The following is a 21,300-nucleotide window of genomic DNA, read 5'->3' as shown; positions in this document are numbered from 1 at the left end:
AGTGATCAAGTTGGTGTTATTGAGAACGGGAGCTCTTTTTTTGAGATGGAAATAGGAGGAGAGTAGGTAGAAATTCTGTCATCCTGAATATTAATTGGAAAAGTCACTATGAATTCAGTGTGGGGTAACCCTATCGCGTGGAGGCCGGTGGCGCGGGCAGTGAAAGGATTCACCCAAGGCAGAGCGAAGGAGATCGAAGTTCATTGAATACAAGGGAGCAGTGGGCAGGAAAGCAAGGGAGAGACTCTGCCAGGAGGCAGTGCGGGGGGCTGTAGTTAAGGTGGGGAGTGAGAAGGTATGGGGATGTGTGGAATTTTCCTTTTTTGGTACCTGTGCCTGGTTGTAAATCGCCCGTGGGTCAGCTAGGGCTTGCGGCTATTTTGAGGTGGGTAGGCTGATGGGTCTGTCTGCCCTCAGCCCGGGGGTCACTGCGGCCCTTCCACCCCACTCGGCTCCCAGTGCTCACGCCTGCTGCCTAAAAGCAGTTTCTACTACATTCATGATGTAGTTTAAACGTAAATATTTCCTAACTTTTTCTGCTGAAAAGACCAATAAATAATGACTAATGCAATAGAAATAAACACCTCAAATACCTTAACTGACGTCTCCAAATGCCATTTCCCACTAAAAGGAAACTGGGCTCTTCTGAGAAATGGCTGATTCTATGCCTGGGACAGGAAATACAACAGACAAGATAAGCCTGGAACATCTTGTCAAACAAGAAAATAACAAAGCTATCAAAGACCACTAGACTGAGGTCAAAAAGCCTAGAAATTCCCCAGGTTGAAGACACTCCTGCTGGCCAAAGATGGGACAATTGGAACATCAGTAAAGACAAGAGCGACAGTGGAACAAAACACACAAACATATTTAAAGCCCCAAGTCAAACATTATACTAAAAACAATTGAAAACAAAATGAAACCTCATTGTTACCAACTCATTTTATTATTTTTCTAAGATTTTATTTTTAAGTAATCGCTACACCCAACATGGGGCTCGAACCCACAACCCTGAGATTAAGAGTTGCGCAGTCCACTGACTGAGACAGCCAGGCACCCCTAAACCAACTCATTACTTTAAAAAATTGGAAATGGGGGGCCTGGGTGGCTCAGTAGGTTAAGTGTCTGCCTTAAGTGGCTCAGGTCCTGATCTCAGGGTCCTGGGATGGAGCCCCGGGTTGGTGTTGGTTGTGGGCTGCTTCTCCCTCCCTGCCTTGTGCTCTCTCTAACAAATAAAATCTTAAAAAATAAAAATAAAAAACTGGAAACAAAGGTAAAAAAATCAAGCACCTATCAGGTGTTTCCTGTATGAACTGTATCTCCGGACAGCCAAATGGTTGATGAAGGAAAGTTTCTCTTTATAGACATTTTCCAGCTACTAAATGAAAAAGGAATGATGGATTAACACCATTTGAAATCATCACCAATGGCTGCTAACTTCACAAGAAGAGACATGACCAGAAATGATGACATTTTTCCAAAGAAGACATTCAAAAGACCGATAGGCATATGAAAAGGTGCTCAGCATTACTAAGCATTAGGGAAATGCAAATCCAAACCACAACGGAGACATCAGCTTGCACCTGTTAGGATGTCTATTATCAGAAAGATAAGAGGTAACAAGTGTTGGTAAGGATGTGGAGAAAAGGAAACCCCAAGCACTGTTGTTAGGAATGTAAATTGGTGCAGCCACTATGGAAAACATTTTGGGTGTTCCTCAAAAAATTAAAAATAGAATTACCATATAATCCAGTAATCCCACTTCTGGGTATATATCCAAAGTAAATGAAATTACCATCTGAAAGAGATATTTGCCCTCCCCCACTTATTACTAATATGTGCTACAACATGAATGAACCTAGAAAACATTATGTTAAGTGAAATAAGTCAGAAAAGTCCAGAAGAGGGCTAGTGGCCCGTGGGTTGGGGGAATATAGGGAGCAACTGGTAATGGGCACAGGACTTCTTTTTAGGGTTATGAAAGGATTCTGGAAATAAATGATGGTGATGATTATACAAGTGAGAAAATATCTAAAAACCACTGAACTGTTCACTTTAAAATGGCAAGATTTATAGCATTTATTTAATGGTATCTCAATAAAAAATTAAAAAAACCCATAAAAGCCCATAATGAATCTATGATAAAAAATTACTGGAACTAATGCATAAGCTTAGCAAGGTCTCGGGATACAAAGTCAACATACAAAAACCAATTATAATGTTATACACCAACAAGGAACAACTATAAAATGAAATACAAGACAATCCCATTTACAATAGCATCAAGAAAAATAAAATACTTAGAAATTGAGCAAAAGATGTGCAAACCTACACACTGAAAACATGAAACATTGCTAAGGGCAATTCAAGAAGACCTTAATGTGTGGGGAGATACTCCCATGGTGCATCTATGGTTCGGAAGACTTAGTCTTGTCAAGATGGCAGTTCTCCACAAATGTATCTGCACATTCAATGAAATCTCAAACAAAATCCAAATAGCCTTTTCTGAAAAATCAACAAGCTGATTTTAAGATTTATACCAAAAATCAAAGGACCTAGAAAGAGCCAAGACAAAATTTTTTCTAAAGATTTTATTTGTTTATTCGACAGAGATAGAGACAGCCAGCCAGAGAGGGAACACAAGCAGGGGGAGTGGGAGAGGAAGAAGCAGGCTCATAGCAGAGGAGCCTGACATGGGGCTCGATCCCACAATGCCCGGATCATGCCCTGAGCTGAAGGCAGACGCTTAACCTCTGTGCCACCCAGGTGCCCCCAAGACAAATTTTTAAAAGGGCTGTTGGAGGGCTTTCACTACCTCATTCAAGACCTATTATAAAACTGTGGTAACAAACCAGTGATATTGCTGTGAAAATAGACATAGACATCAACACAACAGAATGGAGTCTAGAAATAGATCCACACTTACATGGTCAATTGACTTTCTACAAAGCTGCCAAAGTAATTAGGTACGGAAAAGAGTCTTCTTACTAAATGGAGCTGCAACAATTGGATATTCACATGGAAAGATATAGCGTCTGCCCTGACCCTCTATTACACCCCTAAATTAACTAAAAGTGGATTAGAGACTGAAACACTAGCCCTAACACTACTAAACTTCTAGAAGAAAACATTGGAGAAATCTTTGTGATGTTGGGTTAGGCAAAGATTTCTTTCTTTCTTTCTTTCTTTCTTTCTTTCTTTCTTTCTTTCTTTCTTTCTTCTTTTTAAGATTTTATTTATTCATTTGAGAGAGAGAGACAGAGAGAGCACAAGCAAGGGGAGAGGCAGAGGGAGAAGCAGACTCACCACTGAGCTGGGAGCCGATGTGGGGCTCAATCTCAGGTCCTGGAGATCATGACCTGAGCTGAAGGCAGATGCTTAACCATCTGAGTCACCCAGGCACCCCTAGGCAAAGATTTCTTTAACAGGACTGAAAAGTGCAAAAAAACTTATAAACTGTAAATTTTATATACATATATATAAACTATGCAATTTAATATAAACTGTAAAAAAAAATAAACTGTACTTCATCAAAATAAAAAAATGTTCACTGAAAAAAATGAAAAGGCAGGGGCGCCTGGGTGGCACAGCGGTTAAGCGTCTGCCTTCGGCTCAGGGCATGATCCCGGCATTATGGTATCGAGCCCCACATCAGGCTCCTCCACTAAAAGCCTGCTTCTTCCTCTCCCACTCCCCCTGCTTGTGTTCCCTCTCTGGCTGGCTGTCTCTATCTCTGTCGAATAAATAAATAAAATCTTTTTAAAAAAATGAAAAGGCAAGTCACAGACTAGGAGACAATTATTTGCAAAATACATCTGACAAAAGGCTGGAATAAAAAATATAAAGAACTATTACAACTCAATTATAAGAAGACAAACATCTAATATAAAATGAACAAAAAGATATGTACAGACACTTCACAAGAAAAAGAACACATATGAATGGCCAACAAGCACATGAAAAGATGTTACATATCACTAGTCACCAAAGCAACAGAAACTAAAATGGCTAAAATGAAAAGACCGACAATACTAAGTGTTGCAGAGGATGCAGAGCAATGGGACCCTCATCTGTTGCTGGTGGCAGCGGAAAATGTTACAGCCACTTTTGGAAGCAAACTCTTACCAAGTTAAACATATAGTTGTCCTACAACCAAACAATCCTATTCTTGTATGGGGCTTTTTTTTTTTTCTGAGAGAAATGAATATGTATGTCCACACAAAGACATCCCAAATGTCCATCAACTGGAACATGGACGAACAAATATGGGTGTATTCATAGTATGGAATATGACTCAGCAGTAAAAAGGAAGGAATGATCTAAACTTTATCAACTCTCTTAATCTCACCAAACCATAATCCATTTATCTGCAAATGGTGATAATACTTCCGTCACAGCACTTAGGATAGAGGTTGAAATTGATAAAGTACATTAGAATGCCTATTCTTAATCCTGGGGGGAGAGGGAAGAGAGGAATGACATATAAATACACCTAACATAGATGAGACTCAAAAACATTATGCTAAGTTTCAGCACTCAGCTGAACACCGCAAACCACATTCATTCGTAGAAGATTCCAGAAAAGGCAAAACTATAGTGACAGAAATGACCGAAAACTATGGTCCTTTGGGACTGGGAGCCAGGAAAAGAGATTGACTGCAAAAGAGCAAGAGGGAATATTTTAGGGGCTCCTGCCTGGCTCAGTCGTAGAGCATGCGACTCAGGGTTGTGAGTTCCAGACCTACGTTGGGTATAGAGATTACTTAAAAATAAAAATCTTAAAAAAAAAAAAAGATGGCACAGGGTAGAGGTTCAAGGGTCCAGGTGGAGTACTAATCACTCATTCCTTCACCATTTATCATTCCTCAGCAGACGTGTGCTAGGCTCTGGCCTAGCACAGGTACTGTGGCTGTTGGAAGAAGTTCCAGAGGCTAGAACCAGGGTTTCCTCAAGGAGCCATGAATTAACTACAGTGTGGTGGGACCAGTGCTGGAACCAAGGGAAATCCCTTTGCAGATCAGCATGTCTAACTAGACCCACGAACGGAAGGCTTTAGAGAGAAAGTCACAGGTGAGCTGGGCTTTGATAGATGAGAAAGGATCTCACCAGGTAGAGGAGAAAGCAGCCTGGCGAAAGAAGACACGAGAGACCAAGGAGTAACTAGGGGAATGGTGAAGCACCTGGTGTGGTTGTATCAGAGACGGCATGGGGAGGTTGGAGGGTGTCTTAGTGGGGAGAACAGAAAGGGAAAGCAGGGAAGGACACAAGGACCTGGTGCAAATATTTTAGTCAGGAGATTATCCCAGAAAGTGGAAATGAGGGAGACAGACAAGAAAGGGAAGTCAATAGAGAGCTCATTATGAACCACTATGAACCACTGGGGCTCATTCCTGTTGGACCACTAAGTAACCATGTAGAGTAAGTATACCTCAGAAATGCCCTCCAAAGACAGGCTCCTCCTGGGGCATTTATTAAGCAGCTCCCATTTCCAGCATCCCTGGGATACCCCTGGGGATATTAACATCCCCCTTAGAAGCTTCCATCTGGGATGCCCTTGAGAGCTTTGCGACGTTGGGGAAAAAAAAACAAAACCCGGGCAGAAAGTGGGAGAATCGTAGGGGTGGGGGGTGCTTGAGGTGAGACCACAGCAGCCCGTGGGAAGTGTCCGCTGCAGTTGCAGCAGAAATCTGAGATGGGCCAAAGGGAGATGGCAAGGGACCCAAAAGGTATCTGCTTATGGGGGGACTCTGATTAAGGGACCGAATGGGTGCAGCAAGTGGAAGAAAAAATTCAGGAAATGGGGTTGAAAAAGTAGGCTAGGGGTCAAAGGATCCATTATGAAGTCTTATATGCCAGGTTACAAAGTTTAAACTTTATTTGCCAGGCCCTGGCACCTAACAGATGCTCAATAAATATATTTTTTAAAAAGATTTATTTATTTATTTTAGAGTGAAGGGGTAGGTGGGGGAGGGGCAGAGGGAGAGTAGAGAGAGTCTTAAGCAGACTCCCCGCTGAATGCAGAGCTCCATGCCAGGCTTGATCTCATGACCCCAAGATCATGACTTAAGCCAAACCCAAGATTCAGGTGCTTAACGGACTGCATCACCCAGACGTCCCTACAGGGGCTCAGTAGATATTTGCTGAATAAATGAATGATAATGACAGATGAACCTGGACCAAGCCCTTGCAAATCTACTGGGCTTTAGAATCCAGCAGACTAGCTGTGTGACTTCTGACCCCTTTGATCTTTTATTTCTCTCTCTCTCTCTCTCTGAAGTAGCAACAATAATACCTTCTTTACAGGATTGTTGTGAGGAATTAGATGAGATCAAAGGTGTATGGCAACTAGAAGTATGGACTCAATAAATGTCAGCCACTCTCCCCCTGCCCCCATGATGACCCAAAGCCAAGTAATAAAGCTGAACTATCCACAAGCTGGAGACAATGAAGGTTGCTCCTGGGATCTGTTTACAGAAGACATATGCTCGCATTTCCAGCTATATTGGTCCTCGTGGAAAAAATTAGTGGTATTAGTAACAACTTCCTTGGACCAAAAGGGAATCATACCTCTGTTTTAATTGAAGGACAGAGTTGAAACTATCCTCCTAGGGAATTTACAAATTCAGAAACTGATGCTAGTAGTAACTTACAGGGTTTTTTTTTCTTTGTGCATTTAAATGTACATATCGAAACATCTTCCAATCAATATGTTGTTGACTGGGGTCATCCATCCTTGCTATGCTGCATTTCTCTCCCATTCTGAAATTTTAACAGAGACCAAGATGCTTGTGGACTCTATTTGATGGAATACCCCTGCACTGGCTGTCTGTAGGCATTGGGAGCTCCTCAGTCCTTCCAAGTGGACAAAAGAGATTGTGACAGCCCCTGGGGAGGTAGGGAGAGAATATGAAGCTAACGTGGGAGAGAAAGCAGCTTGAGGAAATAGGTGAAGGACTGAGAAGTCATACAAAGTGGGGAATACTCAATGTATTTTAAAACATATCCATTCCTTCAGTCTGGCATAAGACAAACACTATGATGAATCATGCCACTAGCACATCAATTTTTTTTTTAAAGAGAGAGAGAGAAGGAAGAAAGGATATTGGGAAAATGAGTAAACACAGACTTTGTCAAGGAAGGAAATTCCAGAGTTGAGGAGCCTCTGTGGGAAGCACATCTGCTCCTAGTCTGGAGTGATTCACAACTGGAGAAGCTCAGCAGGAGCCACAAGGTGGAGATTCATTCATCTGCCTGCTCATTCATTCATTCATTTCTTTCATTCAACAATGATCAGTTATTTCTCTACCAGGGTCTGCAAGAAGCAGCAAGAATACAAAAGTGGAACAGACACAAACCCTACCCTTGAGGGCTCTAGAAGTAGAGGAAACAAAAGATGTCACTAATAGTTATAATAAATTGGAGCAAGGGCAAAGATAAGGACGTAGAGGAGATGCAGTGGTGCCGCAAGGGGGAGGGGAGGGGTCAGAAACATCTTGGGGGGGTGGTGGGGGAGATCCCTTAGCTGAGTCTTAAAAGCGTTGGAATCCCTGAGGCAGCAGGGAGTTATGCCTGTGTGTAAGGATGGCAGTTCCAAGCAGGAGGAAAAGTCACTTGTAAAGAGGGAGACGTCTTTGAGGACAGAAGAGTTGATAATTCTAAAGCAGAAGGAGGACGGCAGAGAGGTGGGCGGCAACCGTGTGTGGGAGGACCTCCTGTGTCCTGCAGAGTCTAGGCACCATCCTGTAGGTAATGAGGAGCCACTGCAGGGTTTTGAGCAAAAGCGCTCTCATTTGTGGCCAAAAAATATCTTCCTGGTATCCTCCCAATAGCCAGCCTTGAGGGATGGGTTGAAAGGGATTGAAGAGTGGGAGTAGAACAGCCTGTTCAGGCAGTTCAGGTGAGAGGCAAGTGGTAGGTGGCTAGAGGGAAAGGGTTGCTGAACTTAGCAACAGGCCCCAAAGGGCAGGAAGAATTCCAGCTACCAAGTCACTTAGTCTTTTAGAATATCAATTTCCTCATCCTTAAAATGAAGGAAATGTGAACAACCAATAAGGTCCCCCGTTGCAGCAAGCACGAGACAGTTTATCAGGACCTCTCTCTGCAGACACTGGGCCTCACCCGAAACCCTGGAAAGAGGAAGGACAAAGTGCTTTGCAGCCACGTGCAGAGCGGAAGCGAAGCGGGAGCCCCTCATCCACTCCACCGCGAGTGCCCAGGCAAGTGTCCCCAGCTCCTCCTTTCTTTTCCTCCCTAGTGGAATTGTGTGAGGCCACAGCGGGGGTGGAATGAAAGGCGTTCTTAGATGCCCAAGTGTCTAAGGCTCCTGCCGCCATGGTTTGATTCAGTCAGGCGGGAGTACGCTCAGCTTTTAAGTCACAGGGGCCTCTAGCAGAGCCGCTTGGAACTGTCACCCTTGCCCATTTCTCCCCCGGAAAAGCTCTAGCGAGCATTGGAGAGAGTGCAAAACCCAAAGTTCACTCCCCAGTTTGGATTAAATAGCTCTGTGATCTTGGACACGTTAGTTCAAGGCGCTGAATAAACCTGGGTAAGGATAACCCCCCGGGTCAGCAGACCGCTCCCTTTGACACCTGCCCTCGCAGCCGCGCCACCTCGCCTTTCCCCCACCTTCTCCTTCCCGCCCCAAGGCGCCGCGCTGGCTCTGGGCAGACGAGGCCGCGGAGAGCCGGGCGGCGGGAGGTTGGCTGAGAGCCCGGGGCGCCCCCGNAGACGCCCGCCTCCACCGCGGGTGGCCGCTTACGTCAGGGAGGCGAAACCCAGAAGAAGGGGGAAAAAAACGCACAAGGGCGGAAGGGGAAAAACTTTTATTTTTTCTCCTGTTCTGGGGCCGAAGTGAAGGGCAGGCGACTGCACCAGCGCGGGCTTCCGGGAAAAGGCCGGCGCGACCCCAGCCTCCTGCGCGCGGCGGAGCCGGGCCCGGGAGGCCCGAAGGGGCGGCCGCCATGTGGGACCCTCGGGACTTTGAGCGCCACTGGCAGGGCGAGTTCCCCGGGGAGGAGGCACCAGTCATGCGGCTGGACTCGGTGCTGGACATGGAGCGGGAGCTGGAGCGCTGCAAACTCAACCTGAAGCGGCTGCAACAGGTGTTGGCTGAGGAGAAGTTCAAAGTCTCCTACCTGCAGGCGGCCCTGGCCGGGGAGAAGCGGGACCTGGGCTGCGGGCGCTTGGAGGGCGGAGACGGCGACAGCCGGGGAGCTAGGGCAGAGGAGCCGGCGCCGCCGCCGCGCGAGAAGGAGGGCGCCGCGGGCGGCGGTGGAGACCACCCAGGCCCCCGGAGTCCGGACCCGGAGGTGGCCGCGAAGGCCGAGATTGCCCCCTACGCGTTCCCGGACCTTCCCATCCGGCCCGGGCCGGCGGGGGCCGGGGGCGCGGTGCTCAGTTTGACCGCCGCCATCCACCAGCAGCTGCTGCAGCCTCGCCTCCTCTTCAGGCCCCAGGAGGACCGCGCGCCCCCCGGCCACGATGACACAGTCCCCAGCGCCCAGGGAGAGGAGTTGTCCTCAGGGACCCGCGCGGGGCGGGGCTCGAAGGAGGGCGAGCCGGACGCTTCGGTCGCAGATGATGGGGGCAACAGCAGTGACCACGACTTCGAGATGGTGGATTTGAACGAGAAATTCGTCCTCGGCCACTTACTCGTGGCCCCCTGCCGGCTCGGGGCCCGCGATGAGGCCGAAAAGCCGGCGCGGGCGGGCAGCCCCCATCGCTGGATGCACCTGATCTCCGGGGGCCGGCGGCTGCAGCGCCGGAGCCGCGACCTGGAGCCCCTGGAGGCGGAGGCCAAGGACTGGCGGAGCTCGCCGCTGGCCGCGGAGGAGCACCCCCGGCGCGGGGCTCGCGAGCACCTCCCCCCGTGGCGGCGTAAGAGGTTCCTGCGGGTGCCGGAGCGGGACTCGCCCAGCCACAGCTCTCCCGAGAGGGGCAGTGACTGCAGCCACAACAGCTCGGACCACGAGGACGGCTTCTCTGCAGGTAGGCGCACCCCTCGCGCATCCCGGGGTCTCCTGGCCCCTTCGGGACCCCTCCCTGGCATACTTTGTTGGTCCTGTTTAACGTAAGGCGCTTGGGAAGAAGGGAGATAAAATTTATCTGTTTACCTTGAAACCACTTGTAGAACTGGGAAGAAAAAAAAAAAGATTGTGCAACATGATTCCGCCTTGGGCGAGTTTATGAAAATAAGCAGTATGGCGATGCCAGGGGGTGATGGAATGGTGTGCTTGGCTAGACCATGGGAGGAATCCTCAGCCCTTATGCTTTGACTATGGTAACATCACCGCCCTCCTTCCCTGCAACTCATCCTCCACAGGTCAGTCAGATTCCTTTGCACCACATGGTAGCACCTTTCCCTACACAAACTACAGCAGCTCCTCATTTCCCCCAGATTCCTTGATGTGAAAGTTTAAATCTTGCACGTAACTTTACGAACTTCTCTCTCATCTTTACCAGCCTGTATCTTGTGTTCTGGCCAAACTGAAACAACCTCTCACTCAGGGAAGGGTACATAATCCTCACTGCCCCCTCCCTTTGCTGGCTCCCCCTTTCCTAGAAGGCTGCACCTGACCTGTCAGCTTCCAGGAGCCTGAGTGGGAAGGGGAGGGCATAGAATCATAGTTTTTAAGCTGGCCTGGTGCCCAGAGATCATGTCTAGTGCAATGTCTTCGTTTGACAAAGGAGAAAACTGAAGATCAGAAAGATTAAGTGCTTGTTGATGTGAGTTGAGACTCCACTTGGGGTTTCTGTCATTTGCTGTTTCCCCTGACATCTGCCCTCTATTTTGAGGGCAGGACCTGGTCCTAGCCATCTTTGAATCCCCTTGTGGCAGTCAGTATGGTGCCTTGCACGTAGTAAGTGCTCACTAAATATTTCTTGAATAAATGAATGACTGCCCTGAACTGAATGTCTCCCAGCCACCGAAATCCTCATAAGTCAGGGAGTGGGGATGGGGCTGAGGAGGAAAAGACAGATAGGGATGTGAGGATGGCCTGTGACTGCTCCTTTGCTGCCCCTGGAACCGTTAGGGTCTCCTCAGTCATAGGGAAAGCATAAATTGATGTCTGGTTGACTCAAGCCTTGATCAGGAACTTAAGATGCCTTCCTGCTCAGTGAAGGAGAAAAAAAAAAAGAAATCACTGATGCTGGGATTGTTCCAAAATCTCCATTATTAGATCTTATCTGGGTGAGTTTGCATTTGAATGAAAAACTGTCCACTTTGCTAAAAGCACATTTGGAAGGTCCATCAAGTCATCTGTTGTGATCAATTACACTTATTCATTAGCCGAGATTGGCCGCTTTTCCCATAGGTAACGTTTTTGCTGCCCATGCTAGTAACATTTTTATGTGCCCCTTTAACTTAAGGGAAGAGTCTGAAGATTTCACTCTAGTGCCAAGTTCCAAATACTGTATGGCAGCTACCCAAGTGGCCCAGAACTGCTCCAGAGCTGGCCCCAATCCCGTCTTCCCGGAGACCCACATCAGTCACCCCTTCAGGTATGCTCAATGTGCTGGATTTTCCCCAGGGAGTTATTTTTATTTCATGCGCTCTCTCTTCTCTCCCTGAGGGCATTCTAGCACAAAGAGCATCTGGATGCAGATTGGGAATTAGCATTCCTTCTGGTGTAACGAATTACAAAAGGTGCCCACTCTGGGTGGACCAACGATAAAAAGATTCTCCTTCCTCTGGATGGAAGACTCTGGCCCAGTCACAGGTTTGGCACTTGGTGGCTTTGACTGGTGGTGCCTGGGCTGTATTTTAGGCCTCTCTCCAGGACCCCTCTGCAGGGCAGGCTTGAGGATGAAACCCCCAGACAGCTGTTTGTTGGGGCCCTGCCTCCACAACCTCCCCAGTGAGGAAGTGACTGGGGGTGAACATGCGTATGTGTTCATGCATGCACACACGTACACGCGTGCCTATGCACGTATACACATGTGCACACAATCACGTACATGTGTGCTTGTGCACACGGTCTAGGAGAAAGAGCCGTCAGACATACAGAGAATCACTAGAATGGATGGATTAAGGGCAGGGCTTCTCACCTGGTGGGTGACAGCCCACTGAAATCGTGCAGTGGGGAATGAAAGCATTGAGAGGCTTTCCTTGGCCACTCTTGGCCGCCTGCTTTATTTTTCTCCATAGCACTCACCTAATTACTGCTTCAGATGCTACGATTTTGCGTGTTGATCTTATTCACTCTCTGTCATGTAAAATGCAAGGTCCAAGAGGGCAAGGATTTTTTATCTTTTTCATCCACTGACATAACCCCAAAACCTAGAACAGTGTCAAACACATGTTAGGTATTCCATAAATATTTGTTGAGTGATATATTTTTTAAAGATTTTACTTATTTTTGAGAGAGAGAAAGAGCGCTTGGGCACGTACACACAAGGAGAAAGGGACAGAGAGAGAAGCAGACTCCCCGCTGAGCAGGGCGCCCGATGCAGGACTTGATCCCAGGACCCTGGGACCATGACCTGAGCTGAAGGCAGATGCTTAACTGACTGAACCATCCAGGCTCAGTGATATATTTTTTAATAGGATGGAATAGAAGAGAAAACATGGGAATGAATTGCCCTGGGTAATGGTGAGTATTTTCTGTTTTAAAACTTTGTTTCAGGGGCGCCTGGGTGGCACAGCGGTTAAGCGTCTGCCTTCGGCTCAGGGCGTGATCCTGGCGTTATGGGATCGAGCCCCACATCAGGCTCTTCCGCTATGAGCCTGCTTCTTCCTCTCCCATTCCCCCTGCTTGTGTTCCCTCTCTCGCTGGCTGTCTCTATCTCTGTCAAATAAATAAATAAAATCTTTTAAATAAATAAATAAATAAATAAATAAATAAATAAAACTTTGTTTCAATTATGTGTGAGTGTATATTGGGTCCTGATGTAGAATGTATTTCTTGCTGTGGATTGGACAAAAAGGTTTGAAAATGCTGATGAAGACTATGAGCTTTGAAGCTAGACTGTTCGTGTGTACTTGGGAGAAGTTATTTGAATCTTCTGTGTCTCAGTTTCCTCATCTGTAAAATGAGACTAATAAACACCACTGCTTACATCATACCGTTGATATGAGTAATAAATGGGATTTTGTTTCTAAAGGGCTTTGAACACGTCTTGACACATAGTAGGCACCCACAGTGTTAACTAACCATGACTACAGGTCATTTTCTTTGACTTGATGCTTCAAATTCTCATTCCCAGACCATTCTGAATCACAGATGGTTTGGTTTTCTATGGTGCATGTGTTTTTTTTCCTGCTTGGCTCTGGCTCTTTCTGGAAACTTCTGGCAGCAAGGCAAAACCCAGGGCCAAGTCTTGGCTTATGAGGCTCTCTTTCTGGCTTGGCCCTCATGTTTCTCCTTCTTCACCAGCAATCATGCCCATTATTTGTATTCAGAGATCCTCAACTGAATGTTGGGTTTTATTGGGCCGTTCAGTCTCGAGATCTTAAAGAGAGAGAGCCACAGGAGAGCCACATAAAAAGACCCAGAGGCAAGCTGTGCCCCTCCTTGGAAAAGGACTGTATTCTCTTATAAGAGGTGGATTCCCATAAAAAGACACATTTGGATCTGTTTCTACACATAGTAGCCAAATGTGAGTATAAGTTAGAATGCCAGTTCTTTTTTTTTTAATCTTTTTTTAAAAAGATTTTATTTATTTATTTATTTATTTATTTATTTATTTATTTATTTATTTGACACAGAGAGAGAGCAAGAGAGAGAGAGCACAAGCAGTGGGAGCAGCAGAGGGAGAGGGAGAAACAGGCTCTCCACTGAGCAGGGAACCTGACTTGGGGCTCCATCCCAGGACCCTTGGGACCATGACCTGAGCCGAAGGCAGACACTTAATCGACTGAGCCACCCAGGCGCCCCTGGGTGCATTATTATTATTTTCTTCATCGCTAAAGTCCCCAGCAGATCCCAGTCCATCTGCTGCTGGGGTCAAACATCAGGGCTGCTACCCACCCATGTCGCTCCTTGGTGGACTTGGCCTTGCAGGGGAGCAGACCACCTGCTGGATTTTAGATCTCCCCTCATGGGGCAGTCTTGGGCAGACAGAGCTGCATGCCCACATGCAGAGGCCTGGTATTTTCTCTGTCATGGTGTCATGCTCCCATGCCCCTCCTGCCATAGAGGTTGGGTGATGTGTCCTTCTCGAGGCTTCTGCACCCCTGCTGTAGCCTGTGGCATCCCCTGTGTCATATCTGTACTCCTTGTGCACCAAAGTTCACTCTTCCAACAAAGCCCAAAGGTGGCTTTTCTACATCAGGCATCCTCTTGACTGGCAAACTATTCATCTGATATTCTGGTTGTAGTTCAGATGACCAAGTAAATATCATTAGTATTTTAAGTTGGCCGCATTTTCTTCTTGCCTTAAACTCTGCTCAGGGGAGGGCAAGAGGTCTCTGTTTTGGCTGGCCCTTAAAATCCATTCATTTGTTTATTCATCTGTTCCACTCAACAAGAATTTATCGAGGTCTTACTTCATGCCAGGTCTGTGTTAAGGCCCAGGAGTGCAGAAGTCAGTGACCTGCCTTTATGGTTCTCACGAACCCTTTGGCTCCTGGGGTAGAAACTGTATGTTTTTAGATAAAGAAACAGCTTTGCATCAGGTATTGTGGTACATCCTGAAATGAATGACTAAGGACTGTGCATCTGATTCTTAGTGACATCCGAGAGTCTAGAAGAGGAAGAGATCTTAGAGTAGGTCTACTCCTGCCCCTCTCCAGACAGAGCCCCGGAGACCTTTCAAGGTCACACACTTAATGACCCTCAAGGCTGGGCCCACGAACCAGGACCAAGCTCTTTCCATTGTCCTGTGGCCTTTTCTTTCCTAGATTTGAAGCAGAGAACTCTAAAGACATAAATTCTGTCAAAGTCATCATGACAGGAGCAGTAGACCACCTCCTTTAGCCTCCCAGCCATCCAAGGGGGTGGAAATTAATAGTGCCAGTTCATAGGTAAGGTGCTGAGGCTAGTAGAGGTAAAGAAATGTACCCAGGGGCGCCTGGGTGGCACAGCGGTTAAGCATCTGCCTTCGGCTCAGGGCGTGATCCCAGCGTTCTGGGATCGAGCCCCACATCAGGCTCCTCTGCTGTGAGCCTGCTTCTTCCCCTCCTATTCCCCCTGCTTGTGTTCCCTCTCTCACTGGCTGTCTCTAGCTCTGTCAAATAAATAAATAAAATCTTTAAAAAAAAAAAAAAAAAAGGTACCCAGACTCCAACAGCTTGTGATGGAATCAGCTTGAACTCAGGTCAGTCTTACAAAGACCACGCTCTTTAACTTCCAGCCTTTAGTGCTGTCCTGGGCCAGCTGTAGAATTCTAGATTTCTGTACTTGGGAGGCCCTGCCATCAGATTCTGCCATGCTGCTAAAGGAGATTTTTTTATTTTTAATCTGCATGGGAAGTGCACTTCCTGAGGTACTCATATTACCTAAATCATTTGTAACCTGATGGGTTTTTTCCCCCTTCCCACCAGTGACTAATGAGATTTTAGCTCCAGGAAGAATTCCTTGTGTTCAGTGGATGTATCTGAATTACTTAGTTCAGTTATTGAGTTTTCAGCCTTAGCTGGGATAGAGTAATTTTTTTTCCATTCCCTGGTGTGGAGAGAGATTAAAACACTATCTGAGACACATGAGCCGCTGGTTGGCTGTGATTCATTTGTCACTGGAGCTGACATTGCGTCCCTGTGTGCTTGGTTTCTCAGTGCTTGCTTCCCTCCACCCCTCACCCCCACCATCTTAGCACTATCTCACCTCAGGAGCCCTGGACCAGCCAGCCAGGGAGTATGGGTGGGTTCGTTTAGCAAGTTCCTCCTCCTCTACACAAGAGTAAACAAAACCAAGACTCTGAACTTTTCTTTTCCTCGTCTATTTGTTTTTCTTCTGGTTAAGAGAGTATTCACAAAGCAATTGACTCTATACTTGGTTCTGGATCTTTATGTTTGAAAATCAGGATCTTGACATACTTTCCTGGCTTTGAAATAATAGTACAAACACATTCCTCATCTGAAAAATGGAGCTGTTGGGAACCAGCTTACAGGGTTGTGAGGCTTACATCGGGTAAGTTACTGACTGTCTCTAAGCCCCAGGTTCCTTGTCTGCCAGATGTGGGTGATGACAGGACTGTGTCCTAGACGTGCTGTGAAGCGTAGATGAGATAAGTGTGTGGAGAGTGCATAGCCCAGGGTCAGGCACATACGCGTTTAATAAAGCTTTGTGGTGGTGTTATTGCTCTGAGTCCAGGCCACAGTTCACACTCCTGTCTCTTCATGTAATGAAGTTCCCCCAGCCTCTTCTCCTGCTTCTTTCCCTCCTTTCTTATTCCCTCCAGGTCTACAGGTGTTTTGCTCCTTTGGAGGGAGACAAGCTTGCTTCTTCCTTTTTTTCTTTTTTTAAAAGATTTATCTATTTATTTTGGAGAGAAAGAGGGAGAGCGTGCGTGGGGGGACGGGCATAGGGAGAGGGAAAGGGAGAGAAACAGACTCCCAGATGAGCACAGATCCCGCCATGCCATGGGGCTCAATCTCACAACCCCGAGATCATGACCTGAGCTGGAACCAAGAGTTGGACATCCATCTGACAGAACTCCCCAGGCACCCCAAGCTTTCTGGTTCCTTTGTGGTGCGTGGGGGGACGGGCATAGGGAGAGGGAAAGGGAGAGAAACAGACTCCCAGATGAGCATAGATCCCGCCATGCCATGGGGCTCAATCTCACAGCCCCGAGATCATGACCCGAGCTGGAACCAAGAGTTGGACATCCATCTGACAGAGCTCCCCAGGTACCCCAAGCTTTCTGGTTCCTTTGTGGTCCCTGCTCCTTCCCCAGTCAATCCCTGTTTTCCCTGACATCTACAAAACCGTCATCTGGCTTCTCTTTATTTCCTACTCTCTACCCACTTGCTTTCGGCCGATGCTCATTCCTGCCAGTGTCTTTTCCTTTGCTCTTTCTGGCATTTGAGATGCCTTTCCATCCCCTCCCACCCAGTCACAAAGCCAACCCTTCCTTTAAAGCCTGGGTTTCTGTGGAAACTTGTGTTAAGATATGGGTTTGCTGCATATGACAAAACCCAAAAAATAGTTTAAGCAAGATAGAGGTTTATTTCCTTTTCAAGTAAAAGAATGCCACAAGCAAGCAGTCCATGGAGAGTATGGTGACTCCATGATCATCAGAAATTTGGGTTTCTTTTGTATTCATGCTTTTCTCTCTCAAGGTTGCCTTGTGGTCCAAAATAGCTGCTGGGAATCCAGCCATCACGCTCATGTTTCAGATGAGAATTAGAAGAAAGGGAGGAAGGACACATGAGTGAGTGGCAGCTGTTGGTCTGCCTTTTAAGGCACTTTCCTGGTAGCCTCTCCTAACAATTTCTGTGTAGATTGCATTAGCTACCTCTAGCTACAAGGGAAGCTGAGAAATGTAGTATTTTATATGGGCATATGGCCACCTCAAATAAAATAGGGGCTCTGTTACAAGGAAAAATGCAGGAATTGATATTGAGTAGGCAGCTAGCAGCCTCTGGCACAAGCCCTTTCCAACTACTCCAGCCCATCTTGTGGTTCTTAGAGTGAGACCCACACTCACACAATTGTCGTATTATTGTGCCCTCTATTAATTCATTGACCCAACGAACAAATGATGACTGAACCCCTGCTCTGTGCAAAGCACAATGCCTTTTATGTGTTTACCGTGAAGTGTTGCTTTCCAACCCAGAGGTTAGTTTGGCTGCTTGAGAGCAGCCCCAGGCTTGTGCCTCTTTTTTTTTCTTGCTCACAGTATCCTTCACAGGGCTGGGCACAAGGGCAGGCGCTTGATAAATACCTGGTTGATTTTGGAATATCACAAATGGGAAGTTCGGTGAAAAAATAAATCCCCCGCCTCAGTACTGGGCTGGAAAATTCTGGCTGTGTTAGGCTTGTTTGTGGCTCATCGTGGTTTTGAGGAGCGTGGGGCACGGGTCATCTCTAAACATTCAGGGCTGCGTTGTAGTCACATGGATTTGTCCAGGTGTTGGGGCAGGCGTGGCTGTTTTGGAGACCGGATGAGTCTGTATACCAAACTAGAATTACAAGCAGAAATCTCCGTGCCCACCTGGCTTGCTGGACCGCCGCTCTGCGTAGCTGTATTTACGCGGCGCGAGTCTCGCTCGGTCTGTCTGCGCTGCGAAGCTGCAGACTCGACCTGCAGTCAGTCGTTCTGCAGTGAGCGTGGGCTCCCGTTCCTGTTGCTGTCTTCCCGTGTGATCCGCGCTCTAGTCTGCCGGAGACGAGACCGTCTGAAGGGAGCTTGCCTAGGGCTTATGTCACGTCTTGTGGCTGCTGAGAAAATGATTGTTTTAAAATTTTATTGGCACTTAGGAGGAGGAGGACCTGAACGTGTTTAGCAGCCAGTACCTGCGAGGCACTGTGTTAAGTGTTTAACTTGCATGATCATGTGTAATACTCAGAACGGTGTACTGTTCTTTACCACTCTCCTCATTTGGCAGAGGAGGAAACTGAGGCTCTGACCAGTGACCTCACAAGCCCAGGTTCCCTTAGGGCTCAGGGGTGGGGTTATTTTTTTCTCCTGTTTAAAAAATTAATTAATTATTTTTATTGAGAGATAATTCACATCATATAAAACTCACCCTTTTAAAGTGTACAGTCATGAGTTTTTAGTATATTCACAAAGTTGTGCAACCGTCCCTCATCTCTAATGGCAGACCATTTCCATCAGGGGGACCCTGTTTGAGTCCTAGGCTTCTACTGTGACCACACCAGTTCCTCTTCTAACTCACCATATGCAGAGATTTAAAATAACTCGGCCCGATTTGGGGGGGGACATTAGGGCGTGTTTGGGTGAGATACGGGGCAGGAAAGGGCCATCTGTTTCTTCAGTTGCTTTCCTGTCATTGCGATGGTCCTGGTGTCCCTTTGAGTTCCCCCTGGGCTGCACCCCATCCTGTCTGTGTTTCCTAGACTTGGGGTAGGGGGGCAGAACACCCCCAACTTGAGTCCCATGCGCACCCGTCATTCCTGCCCTGGGGTTGTGGCTGGCAGGGTGAGAGGGGCCCTTGCTCTGACCTGTGTTTTATTTGCCTTTGTAGCCCCAGAATGTCACAGCACATATAGGATGCTCGAACAATGTTGACGAGTATCTAGACTTTCATTTCATTGCCCCTGATGTAAACCAGCCCAATAATGGATTGTTCTGCCTCCAGCCTCAGCCTTTCTCCTCCAGCCACAGGAAAGCCAAAGGGATTGCTGTCACCACTAAATCTAATTATGCACCCCCTGCTTGCATTCTTCAATGACTCTGTGCCACCTACAAAGTAAAATCGGAGCTTCTTAGATGCAAATGTATCCAGCCTTTCGTGGTGATCCGGTCCACCCTCATCTCCGCCCTCCCCCACCCAGCACAGGCAGACACTTGACGCTCCAGCAGTACCGAGCTGCTTGTAGTTTCCAAACATACCTTGCATGCTTGTTCCTCTGAGTGTGCTGCACCCTTTCCCTGGAATGCCCTTTCCATATTCGCCTGTATGATAAAGTACTGGTCATCATTCCTCAGGTCTCAGCTTGAAGGCTACTTGATCCATAAAGCTTTCCCTGCTTTCCTCCATAGATCTGAGAGCCGGGTGTCATGAGTGCACTTGGCTGCAGAAAAGAGAAAACTGCCATAATGACTCTGGTATGCAGAATACTGGCCCCCAAATATATTCATGTCCCAATCCCCAGAACCTATGAGTATGTTGTTACCTTACAGGGCAAAAGGAACTTCGCAGATGTGATCAAGTTAAGGACTTTGAGAGGCCCCTGAGTGGCTCAGTTGGGTAAGTGTCCAACTCTGGATTTCAGCTCAGGTCATGATCTCAGGGTCATAAGATCAAGCCCCGTGTCTGGCTCCACACTCAGTGCGGAGTCTGCTTGAGATTCTCTCTCTCCCTCTGCCCCTTCTGCCACTCAGGCATGCTCTGTCCCTCAAAAAAAAAAAAAAAAAAAAAAAAAAACCTTAACATGGGGAAATAATTCTGGATTATCCAGGTGGGCCCAATGCAGTAATAAAGGTCTTAAAAATGGAAGGAGGAGGTGGAAGGGGTCCGGGTGATGCAACGTGCTAAGGACCCAACTCACTATTGCTTGCTTTGAAGAGGAAGGAAGGGGGCCTTGAGCCAAGCAGTATGAGCAGCCTCTAGAAGCTAGAAAAAGACAAGGGAACTAATTATCTTCTAGAGCCTTTGGAAATGAACCCAGCCCTGCCAGCACCTTGATTTTAGGCCAGTGTCAGACCCTGTCAGACTTCTCCCCTAGAGAAGTCACAAAACTTGTGATAATTTGTTAACGGCCATAGAAACTAATACAATGACTTGACCAGATAGAGATTTGTTTTCCTCCAGTCCTAAGAACTCCAGAGGCAGGCTTTCCGGGATGGCTTAGCAGTGTACTCAGGGGCCCAGACGTTCCCCATTATGTAGCAGGAAGGTGTTTGTCCTCTTGCTTGCTGCCTCGGAGTTAAAAAAAATCTGCTGCATCACCAGATGTGTGCTGGTGTTTCAGAGAGGGAGTAAGGGCGCAGAGCACTGTAGTGATCACGCCGGCTGCCGCTTTAAAAAGCTCCCCCCCCCCCCCCCCCNGGCCAACATCACACGGGCCCCGGCTGTCAGCTGCAGGGAGAGGGCTGGGGGGTCAGGGAGTTCAGCTCCTCGGTCTCTGTTGTAAAGATCATTAAGGAGAGAAGGAGACTGTGATTGGTTTTTGGGAAACCAGTCCCGTGTTAGTCACACAGCTCTGCCTTGCACTTTGTACGCTTACTCATTTGAGCCATTATAATACAGTGTAAAAAGGTTTGCCTCTCTGTCTCCCCTCACTGGATTCTAAACCCTTCAAGTGTTTGTGTGTTAGAAAAGGACTACTTTTTAAAAAATTCTAGTCTCCCTGCCCCTAGCACAATGCTGGCGTATTGTATTTGGGGTTTTTGTTTGTTTTAAAGATTTTATTTGAGAGAGAGAATGAGTTGGGAGGAGGGGCAGAGAGAGAAGCAGACGCCCTGCAGAGCTGGGAGCCCAACACGGGACTCGATCCCAGGCCCATGGGGTCATGACCCGAGCTGAAGGCAGACACTAACTGACTGAGCTACCCAGGTGCCCTGGTGTATCGTATTTATTAAACAAATAAAAGAATGATTGTGTATTTTCAGGAATTTTGTGGGATTTGGGCCACCTGGGCAGACTGTTGGGGTCTCAGTATTTAAAGACCTTTTACCTTTTTCTCCTCCTCTTCATCTTCTTTGCTTTTAGATTTATTTATTTATTTTGAG

General features: G+C 47.2%; 1 protein-coding gene across 1 annotated transcript in view; it reads left to right on the top strand.

The window, feature by feature from the left end:
* The first annotated feature begins 8,779 nt into the window (after positions 1 to 8,779).
* The window catches only part of ABR (ABR activator of RhoGEF and GTPase), a 176,025-nt gene continuing 163,504 nt past the window's right edge, over positions 8,780 to 21,300 (top strand). The window contains exon 1 of the mRNA XM_034640590.1: positions 8,780 to 9,987. Coding sequence (XP_034496481.1) covers positions 8,961 to 9,987 — 1,027 coding nt within the window. The 5' untranslated portion in view covers positions 8,780 to 8,960. The remainder of the gene's footprint in view (positions 9,988 to 21,300) is intronic.

Source organism: Ailuropoda melanoleuca, chromosome 13, assembly GCF_002007445.2.
Source record: "Ailuropoda melanoleuca isolate Jingjing chromosome 13, ASM200744v2, whole genome shotgun sequence".
Classification (NCBI taxonomy): Eukaryota; Metazoa; Chordata; class Mammalia; order Carnivora; family Ursidae; genus Ailuropoda; species Ailuropoda melanoleuca.
The sequence above is the reverse complement of the archived record's forward strand: the minus strand, read 5'-3'. Positions and strand labels throughout refer to the sequence as shown.